A 16,205-nucleotide genomic window follows, 5' to 3' on the forward strand; every position below is an offset into this window, starting at 1 on the left:
TTAGGCTTGAACTTCGGTGAAGAGGATTATGGTATATGATGGTTATGGCGATGGTTTTCTTCATATGTCATATTTAGTTAATCTGATTATTATTTATTATTTTGATTCATGTTAATCTGAATTCGCGTTTCGTTTCGTTCTTTGATGCTTTGATTGATTTGATGTCGGTAGATGTTTTTTTCAATGATTTTGTGGTATGCTATTATTAATTTTATGATGATTGAATGACATTATTTACTTAAGTTGTTATTGTTAACATCTATGAAGACATTTTTTAATTTATTATTGTACTAGAATTATCACCCACCACAATGCGGCGGGGATTCATTAGTTATATATCATGTTAGATGAAAGGCAAATGTTCTTTCATGACCACGAGCCTGTGTGTAAAACCGAGAAAAAAATAACTAAGTCGATCTCTGACTCGCACGCTACAACAGACCTATCAAACGGGGAAAAATAGACGCATTGCGACGTACATGTCAAACAGGAAAAAAATAGATGAAAAAACGTTGAACCCCACACGCACGTTGCGGCGTGTTAAGTCGGAAATTTAGAACGACACGTTAAACGGAGAAATTATGAAAGATGAAAAGTATATAAGAGACTAAAGTTGAAAGTAAAAAAAGTGTTGAGATTAAATTGCAAAAGATGAAAAGCTTTGGGTTGAAAATAAAAAAATTAAAGGGGTTAAATTGCAAAAGATGAAAACTTTTGAATTAGAAGTGAAAAATCAAATTAATCAAATGGGTTAAAATACCAAAGATTAGAACTTTAGATTTAAATTGCCAAAGATTGAAATTTTAGAGTTAAAAAAGAGATCAATAAAAAAAAAAAGAGATAAATAGATTTAGTTAAATTGATGTTTAATATTATTATTATTATTTAATAAAAGAGATAAATAAAAAATAAGGGTGAGAAATTACCAGAGAATGACACGTGTACAAAAAGGATTTTTGTTTATTAGTACAGAAAGATTAACAATTAATCAACGTCGAGTAAAAGTTTAATGAAATAATATGTTACATTTTAATAAAAAAAAACATGTTTACTAACTAATAAAAATAAACAACCCGGGAAGCATTCCCGGGTAATAACCTAGTAGTGATATATACATTTACGTTGTTGTTTCATTAATACCATGTATTGGGATACTCTCCCAAATTGAGGACCAAGCCTCCACATAGTTTAAACAACACTGATGGTGGTAGAAACATCTACAAGTCCATCACTATTGTAAATTTCCATTAATAAATTTTCTAAATTTATTAAAATCATTTACAATAGTAACATATATTTCTTTCATATAACATATTCTATGAAAAACTTACATGTGCATTTCCATGTTGATGCTCTCAACATTAGATGACATATCTCGTTTTCGTGTATTTCATCTCAAACCATTCACCACGTTTCTTACGACGCCGTTATGCATTTGATGTTTGATTTGTGAATAAGTCATGATCACAAACCGCTCATTGTGTTTGTGTAAATTACTTTTTACACTTTGTACCAAAATGTGTATCCTTTTGACAAATTCTTAGTAATCCAAAATAAATATTTATCTTTTATTATATTTAAACCATTTGTTTATGTGAAATAAACATAAATGTTAGTCTACCATTTATAATAAACTAAAAGTGGACAAAAGTAAAACGGATACACTAAATATGTCTAAACATCAAATGCCAAAGTGTTATTATCTTCAACACTTTGACCGAAATAAGCACATTTATATCGTTTGGTGTCATGTTTTGAGGTACTCCCTCATCTTGGAACTCTAAACTTGAATAATCACAAGTTGTCCAAAATATAAAGTTGTTTACAATTAACCACTCGCAAGTAGTTAAGCAACTTATTATGTCTATAACAACATCGAGTTGTTTTTCACAAAATAGTCTTTCCAAGACCATTATATGGTTGAAGACGTTATGCTTCTCGTGGAAGTATCGAATCATTTATAATTCGCAAAGGCATGTTTTATTCGTTCAAAACATTTCTCGTTTTTGCAAGTGTTTTAATATTAAACTATATATTTATGTTTTGATTACAAATAAAGACAATAAACCTTATAATAGTTTAATAAATAAAACAATTTCAAACTCACTCGTTTGAAAATAAAACGAATACACATCGTTTTAATAAATGGTTTATCATATTCAAACCATTTCTATCCCTTGTTAGATAATAACGATCATCAATCGTTAAAATGAGTGGTTTGTATGATAACCAATTCTAATATGCTAATTAGAATTTAAATGTTGAACAAACATTCCAAAAATATTTGGTTGTTATAAAGTAGACCGCTTCTAACGCGCTCGTTAGAAATGAAACGAATACAATTATTCACTTTTGGTTTATTTAAATGAACGTTTTCTAACACGCTTGTTAGAAATGAACACAAATCTTTTCTAACACGCTCGTTAGAAAATATATAAAACGATTACAAATCATCTTAAATAGTTTATCATAGTTAACCCTTTCTCACCCGCTCGTTAGAAATTAACGATTGCAAATCGTTAAAATAGTTGGTTATAAGATAAAGTAATTCTAATATGCCCGTTAGAAAATTAAACGATTATTTACTGCCATAAGCCGTTTTTGGTTTATATAAAATAAACGTTTTCTAACCCGCTTGTTAGAAATAAACAATTGACAAAGTCGTTAAATCGTTTCTAACACGCTCGCTAGAAAATAAACAACTATTAAACTCTTTAAATCATTTCTAACACACTCGTTAGAAATAATCGATTACAAAATTTGTTTCAAAGTTTATAAAAAAATATAAACTATTTCTAATACGCTCATTAGAAATAAACAAATAAAAATCGTTTAAACATATGTGGGGAAAAAAATCCAATTCTAACTCGCTCGTTAGAAATTTAATAGTTTAGACGAAACCGTTACAAGGTTTATTATCCAAAATAATTGTCTCCAACACGCCCGTCGGTAATTATTTGAAATAATAATCTTTTCTAACATGCTCGTTAGAAATTCTACACGTATATTTTCTAGCACGCTCGCTAGAAAATCTAATCGTCTTTTAACAAGTTTGTTTTACACAATCATCGTATCTAACACGCTCATTAGATATAAATGATGATATTAAAACTTATTATTCTATAAAATTCTAACACGCTCGTTAGAGATAAAAAGTTCTAATCTTGTTATTCTTCCAACAACGTTTCTAACACGCTCGTTAGAAAAGATTAAAACTAGTTAATTTATAAAATAATTACTTTCTAATATGCTCATTGGAAAATATAAAAATTTCAAGACTTTTAAAGACCAACATTAATCTCTCAATTATGGTTACTAAAAGCTTATTATAAATAAATTAAACGTTACAAACATTTAATTTGAAAGGGGTTACAAAATAAAATTTTCTAATGCGCTCATTAGAAAATTTAGTATTTCAAAACATATTGAAATACATATTATTTTGTATATGGTTCAGTTTATCTAAACACGAACAAAACCCATGAACTCCAAACAATCTTGAATCAAATTGTACGGTTTTATAGCACGGTATTCGGATTAAAGATTGTACTCCAATCATCAAAATTAATCCGACTCATTGTACTAAATAAATATTTCCCAAAAAATTTATAAGATTTTAGCAAAATCTCAATTAAAATTTTAACTTTCGTGAACCTAAATCCTTGTAGAGAAGGGATTTAAAAATTGTAGTAACAATCATCACGAAAGTCTGTTTTAAGATTGTAGGAACTAGGTTCACTTTTTAATAAAATATATTACAAAATATATAATAACAAGACTCTCGTTATTTGTGGGAAATTCGACTAGTACAATACCGGTTAGAAAAATTAAATAAACGAATATAAAATACAATATAATTGTACCAATCTTGATTCAAGCAAGCGCCTTTGGTAACTTCAAACGCACCTTCCAGATCGAAACTCCGCTGCAAAACAAGCAAAATTGTTGACGGTTTTGGCTGAGGCACGTGTTCAACACGCTTCCCTTAAAACAGATTTCGCGCCTCCTCTCAGACGGTTTTGTCTCCCAGGGTACAACAACCGGAACAGTATGTGTACTATCAGAGATGGCTCTCACGCCCAAGATTCCACCGGGTATAATGGTGTTCTAATTTAATAGAAAAATGTGAAGTTGTTTAGTTTGAGAGTTCTCCTCTCAATGTGACAGAAACTTGTTTCTAGCACTTTTGAGTTATTGAGATTCTCTAGTATTTCTCATGCAATATGAACCTAACGTTCATATATGTGTATACTTACAAAAGATGAAACATATTAACCATTAATATTGTAATTAACAAGATCATCAATCTAGTAATAAACAATATTAATTTGTAATAAAATGTACCATTAATATTGTAATTAACAAGATCATCAATCTAGTAATAAACAATATTGATTTGCAATAAAATGGAATTGATGTGGTCAAATGAAACCGTCATATCAATTCATTACATTCTAGTAACTAGTGAAGACCGGATTGACTGACTTAACTAAGTCGCACGCCACACGGATGCCACTACGCATACCGGGACGCCACCTGATCATGCGCCATCCAAACTCGTGCGCCATTTGCAGTCTTCGCCATACCCAATGACGTGCGCATGCGCCTAAGAAGCTTGTGCCGCATCGTCATGTGCCATGCCATGGCGTCCACCTACGCCACCCAAATGTGCGCCATACGCGGACCCGCCATGTATCTGACCACGCACTCATGGGCAAAAATACAATGGCGGCGTGCGAAGTTCAAAGCGCACCACATTGGGCTTATAGCCTAGCCACGCGTGCATATGTGCGGGTGGGGCGCACCCTTTGGTCCCCACTAGTGTTTGCCTTTAAGGAAAACAATTTACAAGGAGTGCTCCTCCTTATATATCACTTTGAGTTTTGTCATTCCACCTATGTGGGATAAGGTGACAAATCTCAATCCATTTTTCTCATCTTTGTTTGTTCCAAACATACAACTTCAAGCTTCGATATCTCATTCATCTTATTAGCTCTATTTGGACATAGTTTGAACACAAACCCATAAATAATTATTTATACGACACATATATAAATATTGTTGATGTCCAAAATATTTAGTGAAAAACTCATTTTTACTAAATTTCCAACATTCAACATTTTGTGATTGAGTAAATTACGATTTTGGCTACTCTGGTTATATCACTTTTACCCTTTTAGCCTAAAAAAAGAATTTTTTTAACATATGAGTCCCCAACGTATTTTTTTTTAAACCATTTTGGCCCCTAAAATTTAATGGATAATGTTAGTGTTAGGGGCCCAAAAGGGTTAGAAAAAAAGACGTTGGGGGCTCAGATGATAAAAAATTCTTTTGGGTTAAAAGGGTAAAAGTGTATAACCACAGGGGCCAAAATCGTAATTTACTCTTTTGTGATTTGAAATCAATGAAAAGGAATAAAAGATGTTTAATTTGATGCCGGTAAAAGATCAAACATCATGTTCTTTGTTGGTTTGGGGTTATGCACAAAATGGGTATGTTGGCTATTCACTGGTCATGATGTACTCAAAATATGGAAATTTTGATTATGGTTTAAAAGGGTTTAATCAGATAACAGAACCTAATGTAATCAGGTGGACCGCGATGATTAACAACTATGCTCAACACGGATATGAATTACAAGGATTACGAGTGTATGAACTCATGAAGAAATCCGAACCAAACCAGATTCAGTGACGTTTGTCATGATTTGTTGGTTCTCATTATTTCATGACATTCTACTTCATGAATCGCGATCGTCCCTCATTTGTCATGATTTGTTGGTTCTCATTATTTCAATTGTTGAATGAGATCTCAAATGACAAAGTTTAATGACACTTTTTGGATTACTAATTCATGGTATTTGAACCTTTTTCTTTAAAAGTTTCTTATCTCTTACACCATCATACAAAAGTTCATATGCATAATAAGTAATATGACTCTTCCTTAACAAGTCTTCCACAACAATCTTTGGAGCTGCCACCACCCTTTTATCTGCTTCAAATATCGTCTTTACGGCAACCGGGACTACATCTTTACCCACCATGATGCGAACAATACCAACCGCTTCATCCACCCTGTGCTTCACACACAGACAATTTATCACCTGCCCGAATGTCGCAAGTGTCGGTATGAACCCACGTTTAATTTTCTCAAGAAGAAACTTGTAACCCGCATCAACATCTCCGGTTTTGCAAAACCCATCAATCATGCAGCGGAATGTGTAGTCATCTGGTGTGCAGCATTGGTCAGGCATTTCATCGAACAGGTTGTGTGCGATATCCATCTTTTGCTTCTCACTAAAACCTTTGATCATAATATTGAAAGTGGGAGTCGTGTGCGAAATATGATGTCGGTTTTGTTCTCGAAACAGCTCATACGCACGTTCAACATCTCCATTCTCGCAAAATCCATTGATCAATGTAGCATAGCTAACTTCATCCGGAATTACACCGCTTTTCTCCATTTCTCTAAAGATTTCAATCGCGTTTTCTAATTTTCGACCTTTACATAGGCTTTCAATCAACGAGTTGTAAGTAATCACGTTCGGAACAAAACCCTTGTCCACCATTTCCCGAAACGTTCCAATCACATCTTCAAATCTTGATGTCTTACAAAGCCCGTTTAACACTGTGTTATACGTGATCGCGTCGGAGGGCACGTTATAATCCCACATGTTGTTCATAACTTCAATCGCGTCGTTCATCTTTAACTGCTTACAGTAACCGTCAATCATGGTATTAAACGTGTAAATATCGGGGATGAAACCTTTAGCCAATGCATTATCCATTAAGATACTCGCATCCGACACGCAACCCATCTTGCATAGCCCGTCGATCAGTAGGTTATACGTCCATATATCGGGATAACATCCATTTTTCGGCATTTCTTCCATGAGCTCCATTGCTTGTATAATAAGCCCCTGTTTGGATAAACCTTTGATCAAAGTGTTGTACATGAATGTCGTGGGCTCCACACCTTTACGCAAACCGTCTCGAAAAGCACCCATTGCCCTATCTATATCACCGTCTTCGCAAGATCCGTAGATCAACGAGCAATAAGTAAACTTATCCGGTTTAAACCCCTTGAAAACCGCATCGTTTAAAATCTTGCACGCGTTTTCCATCATGCCAAGTTTGCAAAAACCGTCGATGATTGTGTTATATGTGAAATCGTCAGGCTCGAGCCCCTGATTGATCATGTTTTTCAACCACTGTTCGGCCTCGACTACCTTCGAGTTCTTGCATAAACCGCGTATAACTGTGTTAAACGTCACAACGTCGGGCGTTAAATTATCTCTATTCGCACAGTCGAACATTCTTACAGCCTCGGTGATCCGTTTCGTTTTACACAAACCTTGAACAAAGATGTTAATCGTGTAAACGTTCGGCGACAAACCCCGTTTCAACACCTTGCCAAACAGCCTCTCGCTTTCTCCAACATCTCCCATCTTGGAAAGGGTATGCAAAAGCTTATTAAAAGTAACAACATTCGGAAAAATAGTTCTCTCAAGCATTTCATCAAACACCTTACGTGCATCCGCTTGATTACCTTCTTCGTACAACCCAGCGATCACCGTACAATACGCAACCGGATTAAACTCACATCCGAACGCATTCATGTTGTTCAAAAGCCTAACCGCAGCAACCGAACGTTTCCGTCTACAAAACGACTTGATCCGGATCGTAAAAGTATAAACATCAGGAACAATTCCTCTATCTTTCATCCGCATATAAACCTTATGCGCTTGATCAAAGTACCCAAACTCAACCAATATGTTCATGATCGCGTTATACGAATGAACTCCCGGATCACAGTTATAGAAATCCATACGTTCGAAAACGTTAACAGCTTCTTGAATCTTTCCGTTTCTGCCGTAACTTTTCATGGCGAATATGTAAGCTTGTTCTAGTAATCGGTTATCGATGTGGGATCTCATTTGTTTGAACATGTCTTCCATTGCTGCAAACTCACTGTGGTTGGCGAGGTTTTGGATTATAGAGTTGTAGGTTGTGAGATTGTGAGTGAACCCATCTTTGGTTTTGACGGAATTGAAGATTTGTAGGGCTTTGATTGGGTCTTTTTGGTGTTTTAGAACAGTGGCTACATGTTTCGTGAGTAGATTGCGACTCATTGGTGGGATTTGAATTAGCTCATTGGGTGCAGAATCATCTTCTTCATGGTTTGCTACATCTGTGACAAAGAAAGTAAATTCATTGAGACAAAACGTCCAACACTTGGTGGTGAATAACAACACAAGGAAAATGATATTGTAACCAACTAAAACAAAAAGGACTCACCACAAAATCTATAACTGTTTAAACAAGAAAACATATAATGCATCAAACAACAGCAAGATTCAATATTTAAGAATAAAAAGCAAGATTAGTCAGCAAGGGTGAGGGTTTTTTTGACAATTAAGCTCAAAATCCTCAATCAGGACTTTGATCGAACACCTTACGTGCACAACTCTCCCCATAAAACATGAAGACATTACAACTGTTACCTGGTCATTGTGAAGTGAAATTGGAGCACTAATCATCGCCTAGCTGCGATTGGAGTAGCAAATGGTTTTGGAGATTGTGATCAAGGGCGTACTGATGCAGAATAACCGTTGGGTTTGATAAACGATTTTATTGGTGTGAGGAGGATATGCAAAATAAATTCGTCAAAGCAAAACAAATTTATACGTTTAGTTTGTATTTGCCGTTTAGACCAAACCAAACATTTATACAACGCAAGAAAACGGAACCGGAACCAGACCCCCAAAAAACCCCACCCATGTATTTTATACTCGTAACTGTACACGTAGGGTATGGATAAGTAGACCTGGCAAACGGGTCGGGTCGGGCCGGGTTGGGTCATGGGTCAAAACGGATTCGGGTCAAAGCGGGTTCGGGTCAAAACGGGTCAATTATAAAAAAGGGTTGTTTTGGTTCGGGTTGAAACGGGTCCGGATCAGAACGGGTCCGGGTCGGAACGGGTCCGCGTCAGAATGGGTCCGGGTCAGAACGGGTTTCGGGTCGGGTCGGGTCAGGTTTTGCTTTTTTTTTTTTTACAATATAACTTTGGTGTTTATACGGCCCGTAAATACTGTTATTACATGCTTAGTTGCTTAGTTGTTATACAGATGTCATTTGATTTCAAAACGATTCTATAGGCCTATACAGTGAAATTCCATTATATGTCTACACATATGCGTTGTGTTCGATGATTTAATTGTTCACAGTTGACTGTGCAATACTCAGTTCAATTGATTTCACAACAATTCACATTTTCCTACAATTACAAGTTGTGAAACCGAAGTGAAACGAAACAAAAAAAATTGAAAATATTGAAACCGTGTCGGCCTGAAACCCGTTGCGATCCGAAACCCGTCCTGTGCAGAAACTCGTGTCGGCCTAAAACCGGTTGCAATCCGAAACCTGTCCCGTGTGGAAACTCGTGTTGGCCTAAAACCTGTCCCGTGTGGAAACTCGTGTCGACCTAAAACCCGTTGCGATCCGAAACCCGTTCCGTGCGGAAACCCATGTCGACCTAAAACCTCCTGTTGAGATCCGAAAGCTGTCCCGTGCGGAAACTTGTGTCGGCCTAAAACCCGTCCCGTGCCGAATCTCGTGTCGGCCTAAAACCCGTTGCGATCCAAAATCCGTCCCGTGCGGAAACTCGTGTCGGCCTAAAACCCATTGCGATCTGAAATCCGTCCCGTGCGAAAACTCGTTGCGATCCGAAATCCATCTCGTGCGGAAACTCGTGTCGGCCTAAACCCGTCCCGTGCGGAAACTCATGTGGCCTAAAACTCGTTGCGATCCGAAACCCGTCCCATACGGAAACCCGTGTCGGTCTGAACCCGATCCGAACCGACCCGTTCCGATCCAAAACAAGCCGCGTGCCAAAACCCGTCTCGGTCCGAAACTCAATTCGAACTGAAACCGTTCCGATCCAAAACCTATTTCGTGCCGTAACCCGTCTTGTGCGGATACTTGTGCCGGCTCGAAACCCATTCTGATCCGAAATCTAACCCGTTTCTTTAAGGTGCTAACCCACATCGACCCATTTCTTTAAAGTTGTCAACCCGCTTTGACCCGAAAATAACAAGATGAAATTTCAATTGACCCGTTGTGACCCGTTTAGTTAAAATATCTTACCCATATAATTTTAAAAGCAACCCAAACTAACCCACTTGAAAGCCTTTGGGTCAAGATTGCCACCTCTATGGATAAGGTATATACTTTGAGCTCAATACTCATATCCGAAACCGTACCTGATTTATACCTGGAACCGGTTATGTCCTATACCCGATACCGGGTTTGTTAATACCTGGTAGAATACCTGAATTTTAAAGTATGTTTTTATGTTTACTTTACAACTTTTATATTTAAGTTTATAAAAATGCATATTATAAAGCAAATAATTTGTACTTGAGTGGAATTATGTTATTGTAATTTATTTTAATTATTTTTACAAATTACAAACCAAATTTAATTTTTAAATGAATTTACTTCTGTGTAAAATAATAAGAAAAAAAACCTTTTTAAACCAATACCCAGTGATACCTGAAACCGATCATACCCTACCCGGGTACATAATGTGTGGTTTCTTTCAATACTCGATTTCCAATACCAATAATACTTGGTGCCGGTTCCATACTGGTAACAGGGTATTAAAAAACACTATTTGTACTTTGTAGCTAGGTGGTGCAAGTGGACTCCAAAAATATCATATTGGGCTGCATTTAAAAAATGATTTGGGTTGCATTTAAAAGTTAGCTGAGGCCCACAACAGAATGTGAAACCTGCAGGCTGTAGATAATTAAACTAGAAAAACAACGGTAGTTTCGGATGAGGTTGCAAACGAACCAAACGTTTGACGAACAGTTCGTAAATTGTTCGGCGGGAAGTTTGTTCGAATTCGCTCATTTATTAAACAAACAACACGAACAAGAAATTTTGTTCATTTATGTTCGTAAACGTTCGGTAACGTGTTTGTTTGTGTTTGATTGTTCATTAGTGCTTTTAGTTTTATATTTTATTTAGAGCTAATTGCTAAAATCGTCCTTGAGGTTTGGGCAGGTTTGCCATTTTCGTCCAAAATGACACTTTTGTACCAAACTGCCCCCAACGTTTGTAACTTTTTGCTATTTTCATTCAAACCACTAACTTAGTTTATTTTTTCTGTTAAGTTGAGGATATTTGGATGAAACTGGCAAATATAAAACTACAAGGACAATTTTGGCAATTTACTCAAACTCTTTTAAATTTCTTTTATTTAATTAATTTTGTTACATATATAATAAAAAAGAATATACATGCAATTTTTATATGAAAAAAATAATAGCTTTGTCGCATAATTTTTATAAATTTTCATCCAACCACTAACTAAGTTAATTTTTCTATTAGGCTGGAGGGTGTGGTTGGAGCCCCCTAGGGGCTTTATCAGGCCATGTAAGCGACACGTGGGATCCATGGTGTGGATGGAGCCCCCTTTTATTTGCATAGTGTGGATGAAGCCCCCTATTAAACAAAATTAAAAAGAAAAGATTTCTATTAGACTGGAGGGTGTGTATTGTACCCGTATCCGTAGGATATGGATAGGGTACACATTTTGAGCTCAATACCCATATCCGAAACCATACCTGATTTATACGCGGAACAATTTTGCCCTATACCCGATACCGGGTTTTTTAATACCTGGTAGAATACCTGAATTTTAAAGTATATTTTTATGTTTACTTTACAACTTTTATATTTAAGTTTATAAAAAATGCATATTATAAAGCAAATAATTTGTACTTGAGTGAAATTATGTTATTGTAATTTATTTTAATTACTTTTACAAATTACAAACCAAATTTAATTTTTAAATGAATTTACTTTTGTGTAAAATAATAAGAAAAAAAAAACTTTTTTAAACCAATACCCGGTTATACCCGAGACCGATCATACCCTATCAGGGTACATAAGGTGTGGTTTCTCTCAATACTCGATTTCCAATAGTAATCATACTCGGTGTCGGTTCCATACTTGGAACTGGGTATTACAAAAAACACTATATGTGTTGTGAAACTAGCCTAATAGCAAATAAAGAAGAAGAAAATAATAGGGAGAAGAGATATAATATTTCATTGACTGAGAGGTATATTACCAAGAGATATAAAAGACTATATATAATTGAGGAAAACTTGTGGAACAAGCCTAATCTATTTTAGGTGTTGATAACCACATTAATAATAAATATATTCATAACATTCCCCATTGGTTATCAACATAATACGCTTGATGCTAGCTCGTTAAAAACCTTGCTAGGAAAACCCGGTGGGACAAAACCATAGCTAAGGGAAAAAGAGTGCAGCGTGTAATACGCATTATCTCCCCCTGATACTTCTGGATCAGGTATGTTGCCTCATTAAAAAACCTTACTAAGAAAACCCATTGGGATAAAACTTAGTTAAGGGAAAAAGAGTGCAACTTGAATAAATCTCCCCATCATTATAATATGTATCTTTTAAGTAAAGTGTGTCCATCATCCTCGAAAGTTGCTCAAAACTTTTGTAGAATGATTTGTCGTTTGATGCCTTGAAGTGCAATCCTTTATATTGAGTAATGCTGTAAAATCTTCTTGTGAGACTTCTAGTGCTTCCTCTTGCGAACAAATACCATATGATCCAAGACTATTTGTGTTACATTCTTTATATCTACAAGAATAACAGAACTAGCTTTCATGGGTTAGTAAAATATAGCACATATTATTCTTACCTTTAGGGTATCGACATATCTGCTTTACCATTCAGATGTCTCCTCATTGGACATGTGCAATATCATGTTGATAAATTCAAATAAAAATTTATATTATCATGCATAACTAGAAAGTTAAGTTAATGCACAATTGCACTTTAGCCATGGTACTTTTGAAATGAGAATCTCTACTTTGGTAGGAGATGATAATAATCATTTCTTATAAAAAGTATCTGAACAACCTTTAACATACTATAAAGTTGAGCTCTCTACATACTAAAATGTCCCACCAACATCTTCTAGATGTAGTTTGATAGATGAATAAAAGTATGATTACAAATATACTCGAACTGCAAGCCGAGTAATAGTTAGGCTGTGCTTGGGTCATTAAAAAAATTCCCCTTCTAAAAGCTCGTCAGTTTCTCTTGATGATGCTCAGACATTATCACTGTAAATTGCGATTATAGTGAACTTTTAAGAAAGAACATTTGATAAAGATGGATAATATTATCAAACTTATATTGCTCTTTATCAGAATATATCATGAGTTGTACAACACTCAACTTGACTATTTTAGTTCATACTATCTTTAACTTTATAAAGATACATTCTTGAGGACTTGAAATCAATGCTTTAGGCATTTGCAATCATATACATACTTCTTATACATTGTACATTAAGATGCCATAATAACCAGGCACTAGTTTTCTATGTATAGTTATTGGTGCACAAGAATTACATCCTTGAGATGTTTTAACTAACCTTATAAACACTTAAATGCTTTACTATACTCATCAGGGGCTCCAATTATATTCAACGTATTTAAATATGAATTTGTATACAACGATCATATCGTTCTCGAGAACTCATTTTACATGATTTTTGATAATTCAAATACTTGAGGGACTTTCATGTAAACTTTTAGTATCAAGTGATACATAACATTCATAAGACGCATATCAATTCTCTCTTTATATTACCAAACTAATAAAATATTGGAAAGTTATTACATCCACCACTAGAGAATGTGTCTCATTATAATCAATCATGGGTTTTTGTGAAAATCCTTGTGCACCATATTTGCCTTATCTCATTCAATTTGATTTTCACATGATTCGCATAAAAGCCCCATTAATATCCAACATACTTTACAAATTCAGTTGTATGGACTGTTGGTCCGAAAACTTTCCATTTCATTAGATAATTTAAATCTGCCATACTTTGCGTCTTTCCATTTTGGCCAATCATTTATGTATTTTCATTCATAGGCAGATCTTAAATCTTGATCCTCGTCATTTCATCATTTCAAGCGCTATATTATATACAAAAGTATAACGACGTTGATTTTGTTTCGATTCCATATATATCTTAGACATGACACAGTTTATCGAGATCTCTTTATTTTCAGGTACCTATGGTTCTTCTTGAACCATCATGTCTACTGTCTTTCCAGAAGATTTTATTATTGTAACCTCGACTTGACCATCTTAATTACTTGCTCCAATTTGTGAGGAATTGTATTACTGGAATTGACTAGTCTACCCCGCTTCAGGCGTGCAATAGACTCATTAGAAAACATGTGGTTGTCCTCTTGGGACACAAATATGACTGGAGCATAAGCAGTTGATTATGTGACTTACTTAGTCACTCTATTTAGGTCAGTGAATTTGTCTGCTAATTTGTTCTTTAATATTGGTAAATGAATTATCCTTTGAACTTTTGGTTCACCGTTTATAGTCTGAGGATCAAGATGACATGATAATTCATTCCACTTTTCACTTTCCAACTGCGTGTTATCTCCCCCTAATGTTGGGAACATTCATTCACAAAAGTGAAAACCAATGAGCCGTAAGCAAATCTTTCACCAATGGCTTTAACTATTTAATCATAGACAATTATTTTTTACCCAACATATATTCTCATCCCTTTTAGAAGTTCCATCTTTGTGCGGTGTGGTGGATGAGTTTCAATATATGTCACACAACCAAAATCTTTGATGAGACATCTTTGGTTCTTGACCAAAAACCAACTGTATGGGGAGAACTATAACTTATTGGCTTGATGTCAATTAATGGTACTATATGTAAAATTACATGTACCTAAATGAACTTTTGCTCCTCTCATGATCATTGGCTTTGTAATCAATAGTAGTCGTTTAGTGATCATCTCAACAGTAACACTTATTCCAATGATCGTTAATAACTTGGGATCAAATTCATTATTACCAAATAGATATACTAATCTAGATTAATATGCTTGCTATCACATTAGATAAGCCACAATTGCACAAAGTTCAGGTTGTGGATTTGATAACCATTTAAACGATGCATCGATTTAAAACACTAAATGGTATCATATTTGGATATACGTGTCCTTTCTTTATTCCAGAATATTTAGGGATTCACATCCTATCTTGGTTGGTCAATAATTAATTTCTTCTTGAGAGCAAAGACATCTTTAATTGTCAGGAAGAATCTTCCAGTTCTTCATTGTGTTTCACATCATCATTGATTCAGCGTGGTCTAACCGGTCATGCCAATCAAATATCATGATCCATAAATGTCTAGTTTATGATCGTAGATGTATTACTAGCACATATGTAATACAAAAGTAAGATAAGAGAGAATATATTATAACTTCAAAGTTCAAACAATATGTTATAATTAGTCTCTTTATTTGCCACTTGTGGTGTTCAATCTCATTATTTACATAATCACGTTGCATTTCTGATGGTCGGTCTCATTTTAATATGACCATCATTACAATTTTCTCAATTATTGTCACAGCCCCTGATCCCGCCTTGGTAGCGGGAGCCGTGAGCCAGTTTCGGTGGTATCCTGTTATTGTCTAATTTGACAGCGGAAATTACATCAGGACCGTAGTTAGGAAATATTTTATCAGAGTAAAATACCACATTTTCATAACATTAAACATATGGGTAAAACCCAAGTTCTCAGTACACATATCTTCATAGGGATACACCCTATTTTATTTAAGAAAAACATCTATTTCTTTTTTTTTATTTAGGTAACTTTATTGCCACTTTTCCAAGCCTTCAGTGCTGTCCAGCTGGCTTCTATTTGGCTTTCACATTTTGTTACCTGAAACGCGTTTTAAAAATATTTTGTCAGTGGGAAATACTGGTGAGTGAATCCCAGTTTAATCAAGTTTTAATAAAAATCATTGTACAGTATTGAGGGCGCATCCGCAATTACATTTGTTTCCAAGTCATATCAATTACCACCACACGGTACTGTCGTTCCGACTTATGGTCATGTTACTCCTTTACCAGGTGGTAACAAATTTTGTATACAAAACCCCAAATTTACCGACTGTAATTGTATCCTTACAAATACTCAATAATTGTTTAATGTATAATTAAATTAAGTGAGGTTTTGTAAAAACAGTTAACAAAAAGAGGATTACTCACATTGCTGTCTTAGATTATCCATAAGGGTTTCCTGATGACAATAT

The 16,205-nt window shown here is 35.0% G+C and overlaps 1 protein-coding gene across 2 annotated transcripts; it reads right to left on the bottom strand.

The window, feature by feature from the left end:
* Positions 1-5,816: 5,816 nt before the first annotated feature.
* On the bottom strand, positions 5,817-8,765 carry LOC110916553 (putative pentatricopeptide repeat-containing protein At1g74580). 2 transcript variants are annotated; one of them, XM_022161259.2, is made up of 2 exons: positions 8,504-8,765; positions 5,817-8,184 (listed from the first exon to the last, which is right to left on the bottom strand). In XM_022161259.2, exon 2 carries the CDS (start codon positions 8,129-8,131, stop codon positions 5,852-5,854), a length of 2,280 nt encoding a protein of 759 aa, XP_022016951.1. In that variant the 5' UTR covers positions 8,132-8,184; positions 8,504-8,765; the 3' UTR covers positions 5,817-5,851. The 2 variants fall into 2 exon arrangements, with proteins under 2 accessions (XP_022016951.1, XP_022016950.1); XM_022161258.2 differs by having other exon boundaries at positions 5,817-8,190.
* Positions 8,766-16,205: the final 7,440 nt, after the last annotated feature.

Source organism: Helianthus annuus, chromosome 15, assembly GCF_002127325.2.
Source record: "Helianthus annuus cultivar XRQ/B chromosome 15, HanXRQr2.0-SUNRISE, whole genome shotgun sequence".
NCBI lineage: Eukaryota > Viridiplantae > Streptophyta > Magnoliopsida > Asterales > Asteraceae > Helianthus > Helianthus annuus.